At 34.8% G+C, this 6,981-nt stretch overlaps 1 protein-coding gene across 1 annotated transcript; it reads right to left on the bottom strand.

Moving 5' to 3' along the window:
* Positions 1 to 649: 649 nt before the first annotated feature.
* On the bottom strand, positions 650 to 3,860 carry mrpl14 (mitochondrial ribosomal protein L14). Its single transcript, XM_041788947.1, has 3 exons — positions 3,756 to 3,860; positions 3,476 to 3,570; positions 650 to 1,102 (listed from the first exon to the last, which is right to left on the bottom strand). The coding sequence occupies exons 2-3, from the start codon at positions 3,553 to 3,555 to the stop codon at positions 736 to 738; spliced, it is 447 nt and encodes a 148-aa protein (XP_041644881.1). The 5' UTR covers positions 3,556 to 3,570; positions 3,756 to 3,860; the 3' UTR covers positions 650 to 735.
* Between the last annotated feature and the right edge of the window lie 3,121 nt (positions 3,861 to 6,981).

Here is a 6,981-nt window from a genome sequence, read left to right as displayed (position 1 = left end):
TTCATATGATAATTTCATATTTGTTTTGTGAACCTGATTTCAAGATCTGATCCTACTCAGTAGCTTTAATCTCATTGGATTACTTTAAACAGACAGGCCCACAGTGTTGTGTCATTCTTTAAACTCTTGCACCTGTAGGTGGCAGCAGAGACTCATGTCAATCATGGTCTGTTTTTATGTTTTCACCTTTGATACTTCTCTTCATTTATTACACCAATCACTTTAATTTGATTGAGCAGGCAAGCTTTTAGTTTTAGTTTTAAATTATTTTGCACCAAAGTTTCAGTTGAAGAATTTGCTACTGAAGTTGCCTCACATTAGATAGAAATGCTGTACATTAGTTGATTGACATTTATGGGGGATCACGTGACACTGAATGCCTCATACATGATTTATATACAGTTATAAACTGTACCAGTCATGTGCTTTGCATTGTGAATATATGCCGTGCCTTTAACAAATATTTGCCTTGTTCTTCGGCTTGTTCATTGTGTTCATGATAACATGAATCTGACCTATATTTTCATGACCCCAGCTAAAAGGGTAGCTTGACTGTAAACATGGAGAAGCCTCAAATAAATGTCAGCCATGCTGACAAATACTGGAGGCTATTACATAAATCAACAGCACAAAATTGTGAAAATGTATGCTCTTTTTAAAGTTTACTGAAGAAATATACAGACACATGTTCTACAACCCCAGGATATGAAATAAACAGCACATTTACTCTCAGTGTTATACAAATGAACTCGCAATCGCTAGAATTTTAGAGGATTCCCCCTCCATTTTTCGCAGCTGTGTGGGTATGGGGATCCTAATCCTTGTTCCAGTGGGGTTCCCATTATCCTCTATGAGAACGACATTGTTCGAATCAAAGCGTGGAGTCATCCGGTCTCCAGGCATTTTGAGTCCAACGATCAGGGCTTTCTTTTTCTGTCCTTTGATGGCAAGCAGCACTTTGTCACCCACTTTTCCCACCCCGTTCTTAGTGTAGACGTGGATCACTCTCGGCGCACGGTGGTAAGGTGTGTTTCCAAGAGTGCTGTTATCCACTACACGCACTCTCGACATTTTCTGGATGGCTGCTGCAACAGCAGATACACTGTCAACACAAAAAAGTGTTTAGTCATCTTCAACTTCAGAGGAATCCATGACAGTAAATCGATCTATATTTTAACCACCGCAACATTAAACATGTTAAAGTGGGTCTGAATGATTCTGAAAAAATCTGTAATTGCAATTATTTTGACTCATGTTGCAAATTCAGTATGAATTGTTGTATTGAAATGAATGATCATTTTCATGTCATTCTCATCTTTACTTAGAAAAACTTAAATAACGAAAGTATGATTTTTGCAAACTATTCTAAAAAAACATGACACTTAAATGTTTGCATGATGGGTGGAACATATCTCTGCGGCATACAATTTTTTCTTAAATTGGTATTTTAACACATTTTTCATTTCAAAGAAATACTGCACCTTTTACGATATGAAAATTGCAATATTGCGATTTAATCTAAATTTTGATTAATTGCCCAGCCCTAACTTTTATTTCTGTATTTCATTTTAAACTAATAATCCTATTATTACTTCAGTATGCTTCTGGGGAAGTACTTTACTTCACTATATTTAAAAAACACAAATTGCTGAGTGAAGAGACAAAAAGAGGTCCAAGCTTTCTTTGTTTTGCAGGTACCACATGGCATTCAGAAGCATATAATGTGGAAAAGGCTCAATCCCAATGCCCACTTGCCCCTACCACTTAACCATATCCCTATATTTTGTGTATATACAATGTCCGTATACATGTTGGAATGGACATGCAGGGTGAAGCGCTAGTGCTTCATAGACCTCCAAATGGAGATTTTCAAAAGGCACACTCCAAACTTGGTGTTTTGATAGATCTCTCTGAATGTCTTGTGAATTATTGGCAAGGTTTGAAAATCACAACAACTTTGTAATATCATAATTAAACATTGTTTCAGTGCATTATGGTCCTTCTGATGCTGAAAAAGCAATGTGAAAACAAAAACAGCAGAAATGTCCAGTATTGGGGCACAGATGGCCTAGTGGTTAGGTGGCACCCCATTTACATGGGCAGCCTGGGTACAAGCCTGTATAGGGATTCTTTCATGCATGACTCTCCCCCTCTCTCTCATTTATGTTTATAACTCTATCAACTGTCCTCCTCTCTGAATAAAAGCAGAGAAAACTCAAAAAGAAATCTTAAAACAAAAAATAAATAAATGTCCAGTATTGTCTACGCGTTAATGCAAATGCTGTCAACGACTACTGATGATGTATGAGTAACTTGAAGTGTTGTCCCATCTCCCAGGGTAAGATTTCACACAAAATTAAGGGGTAGGAGTAGAACTCAGAAACTGGACTGAACCAAAGTTTCAAGTCTGGTTTCTGGGAAATCAATCAAAATTTAGATTAACTCACAATATGACCTGCTTTCATTTTCAGTCGACAAAGGTGCGGTATTTCCTTAACCTGAAATGTGTAAAAACACAAAAACTTTATATTTTTTTGCTTCGGAGATGTTATGCTCTGCACATCATATATGTGCATCTTTTGGTGTCATTTTTTAGAAAAGTTTACAAACATATCCTACTTTCCTCATTTTTTGTATATTTTCTTAATCAAAATGAGACTGACATAAAATGATCACTCCCTTTAACAAATCAAACTGTATTATACTTGCAAGGTGTCAACATAATTACAACAAGCTATTTTTCAAACTTGTTCAGCCCTGGTTTCATGTATCTAATATTATTTTGGTTATAATATAGAATGATTTCCTACTTGTGATTGTTGAAAAACACACAAGATGGGCAAATTATCACATATTAAATCACAATGTTGGGGGGGGGTTGCAATTAGAATTTTTTTTTAAATGTTCTGGCCCTAGATTCCACATACCATCCAAATTTTGAGGTTGAATTGCAATTTACGTAAAATATATCCCTTTGAATAAACAACATGGCTGAAGATTCATTTTCTCTTGTTTGTTTCGAATGAAGGGAATGTCATAGCTAATGCTCTTAACTCCAACTGGTATCAAAAAGTTAACAAAACATTAAAATAATTACTTTTAACTTGGGCAGATTTATTCACCACAGTAACATTGCTTCTACTTAAGTTAATTCATATCAAAGTAACTGTACTTTTCCTTGATCACAATACTCTTTCACATTTTTACCTTTCTACTTCTCAAAAATATTTTCAAGTCTCAGGACAAAACTGGGGCTAGATGTAAATTTTTGCAAAGTAGCTAAACGTCTTAATACTACTTAAGATACTTATAAACGATTAATAGATGAATGCATGAATGTTGATTGTACAAGTGTATTTCTATAAGTACAGGTGTATTTCTATAATGACAGGAGTCTTAAGTATTCAACATCCTTTAAAGCTCTTTATAAAAAAATGTCTACATCTCTTCTACAAATATCATGATCATGTCTTACCTAAAGCTCCTCTGTTGAACCATGGACGATGCCTCTATGAGGAGCCCGGTGAAGGGTTTTGAAAGCAGTGGAAAAGCCATAACTACAGCAAAAACCTGTCAACAAGGAGACGTTACATGGTTAGCAATTAGCATGTTTGCTAATGATATCACTGGATGACCACTACATTATCGGATGTACAAGTTCCAACAACAGACGTAAATAACTTCGAAATGTTGTATTTTCCCCCGAACGATTGCGCAGATTTAAATTTTAGGTCGAAAGTTGAATGTTTAAATACCTTTATCCCAAACGTTAGTCTTCTTTCATGCTTCACGCCAATGTCAAACACGAGTTATGACGTCATTAACCAGCGACAGAAGCTTCTGGCTGTGAGAGATGGTAAACACAACGTTCGTATGCATATAACGAACAAATATTTATCACTGAAATTAATTAGATGCAGTTTTCCTTACAACTTAATGGAGAAGCCTACAGTTAGAGCCCGTAAAAGGCTAGATTAGTAGTGGCAGTCGTAAAAAGCGTAAAGGGGGTCCAGTTATCGTGCATTCACAAGGTGAGGGAATAATCGGACAAATGAGAAGTTGAAACAACAACATGGAAAGTTGGTGATGTTTTTATGACTTCTCGTAATGCTGAATGGACTGTTTTGAAGTCATTTTAAGACCAAAGTCATTTTTGTCTTGATAGTCACAAACTGTCACTTTTTGACCCATTTTTAATATCCGACACTGTAAGAGGTTGCGACTCTTTGGTGATGCCCACAATCGCAAGTAAGTAATTATAAGTGCTAAATAAACTCATTGTCCTATAAGGCACCCACAATGTAACTACATTGTAAAGCTAAAGCTCGCGGATACACCGTTGTCTGCTCTTGAAGTTCCACATTCCAATATTCCAAGGATCACCTGAATGCAGCCTTTGCTTGTGCAATGCGTTCAGAAAGTATTCAGACCCCCCTTCATTTTTTTATTCTCATGTTACAGTTTGATGCTTCCGTCAAAAACATTCATTTTTATTCTCATTAATCTACACTAAGTACTCCATAATGACAGAGTGAGAACAGAATTTAAGATTTTTCTTAACAAATATATTTAAATTAGACATCTAGAATATCACATTGGCCAAAGTATTCAGACTCTTTGAAACAACACTTGATATTAAGCCCAGGTACCTCCCATTTATCTCAATCTTTGCTGAGATATTTCTACACCTTGATTGGCTTTTTATGTGGAGATTTTTGCAGACTTCAAGTAGACTCTCATGTGTTTTGCACTGAGGAGAGGCTTCCGTCTAGCCACTCTGGCATAAGCCCAGATCAGTAGAGGGCTGCAGTGATGGCTGTCCTTCTGGAACTCTGTCCCATTTCCCTACAGGTTCTCTGGAGCTCAATCAGAGTAATAATCGGGTTATTGGACACCTCCCTTACTGAGGCCCTTCTCCTTCGATTGCTCAGTTTTTCCAGGCAACTAGCTAGCCAGGAATAGTCCTGGTTGTGTCAAACTTCTTCCAAACTTCTTCTTTAAGGATTATGGATGCCACTGTGCTCTTGGGCAGGGGTTCCCAAACGTTTCAGCCCCCAAATTTTTGTGAACCTTACTTGCATTTAGTCACACATCTCACTTAATAACTACAATTTTATTTTAAATTATACTAATTTGTAGGTAATCTTTTACAATAAAAGAAAAATATATCACTTAAATCATTTTAAATTTGTCTTTGTGTTTTGAGAAAGCTTTGCATGACCCCCCCTTCAGTGACCCCCTGGGGTCTTAACCCCCACTTTGGGAACCATGTGCTCTTGGGAACCTTCAGTGCAGCGGAATTTTATGTAGCTCCTTTTATTACATACTTAGAAGGTGTCATAATTTCTTCCAATAACTAACAATGTACAGTTTATTGCATCAAATAAATAGTAATGCAAAAAGTAAAAGAGGCCTGCCTAACAAATATGTAACAAACCTTGACACACAGATCAAATATGCAGTTGTAATGATAAAGTAATACTACTACTACTACTACTACTACTACTACTAATGATAATAATGAGAAGAATGTTTTTGTTTAGGACTCATCAAAACCAACATTACAAATTGCTTAAAAAAGAGCAAAGTCCAGCAACAAAAACACAATAAATCAGGACTAAATCAGCGATATAAAAAGAACAGATACCAAATGCAGTAGTAACAAATTATAAAATGTCTATATAACAGTATAATTGAAATATTTAAATATTAAGCCCTAAATTACTAGTTTCAGATAATTGATATTAGGCTTCATGGATAATAGACTATTCACAATAAGGCATTCCAATAAAAATTGTCTTTAGAAGTGGTTTATAAAGATACTGAAGAAGTTTGTCTATAACAAAAATGTAAAATTAATTGTAAAGACATCAAAATAAACACTGAACGTAAGAAGATTTAAAAAGAAAATAAGTAGCTCTGTAAATAAATAACTATAGTGATTGATAAAATAGATATTACAGAATATATAAAATATGTCATCAAGGCTGCATATAAGATAAAATAAGATATTCCTTTAGTAGTCCCGCAAGAGGAAATTCCAAATACATATAACATACATACATATAATACATAATAACCCTTAATCTAACCCAATTTTTCTTTTTTTAAATTCCTGAAAATGAAAAATTACCTCACCTATTAAAAAAATTTAAACAATAGTAAATTATAATGAATACTTTTGAGTCTAAAAACCTTTGTTTATGAATGAAATATTCGAGCTAACTGAAATATTTCCAAATATAACTACATAACTGAGACATGCATTTGTTACTTTTGCAATTACAACTACAGTATACATTTAAAAGGAAAATGAGTGGGGGGAAAAAAAGGAAAAGAAACGAAAACAAATCAAATAAAACTCTAATGAAATTAGATATTAACAAAAGTGAAAATCTAAGAATTTAAGTCTGAACAAAACTGAATAGTTATATTAGACTGAAAAAAATTAATGGCTAACCCCGAGCATGGGTTTATCACGTTCACATAGTTGACAGGGCATATTTTATAAATAATTTTGAAAATTACTTTTTTGACTTTGTCAGGAAAAAAGTTCTTATTAGATCAAAACTATGCCAGTAAAATTGTGTAACTGGAGAGCATTCGTTCTTACTTTAAAAACATCCCCTTTTAAATGTATACCCTGACTCTATCGGCGTCACTACTTAAATCTTCATGTGCTTTTGGAATAATCTGAAAAAGAGGAACAAGCCAAGGAAGTTCGAGTAAATACTCCTTCAAGTCTGAAAATATTTGGTTAATCTACACACACAGTGACTATTATTTATTCTAAAACGGTTGATATATCTTGTTGTGGTTCTATTGTCAATTCTGTTTCCATGTTACAACTGTGAGTACACGGAATTGGTACAGTCGACCATCTAACTTGGAAATTCAGAGCATTTTAGTGACACGTGAATGCAGCGTCAGTCTTCAGTTGGACTGGTTGGGTTAGCGATAGTTGTTAGACGGGCTGACAGA

The sequence above is a fragment of the Cheilinus undulatus genome, linkage group 6 (genome assembly GCF_018320785.1).
Source record: "Cheilinus undulatus linkage group 6, ASM1832078v1, whole genome shotgun sequence".
NCBI classification, from domain to species: domain Eukaryota; kingdom Metazoa; phylum Chordata; class Actinopteri; order Labriformes; family Labridae; genus Cheilinus; species Cheilinus undulatus.
This window is presented reverse-complemented; position numbering and strand designations above follow the sequence as displayed.

Bases quoted from the DNA above. Each gene is read 5' to 3' on its own strand.
- mrpl14 (XM_041788947.1), bottom strand. From the start codon at position 3,555: ATGGCTTTTCCACTGCTTTCAAAACCCTTCACCGGGCTCCTCATAGAG. The intron at 1,103-3,475 runs GTAAGACATGAT...TTGTGTTGACAG, and splicing joins GTTCAACAGAGGAGCTTTAG to TGTATCTGCTGTTGCAGCAG.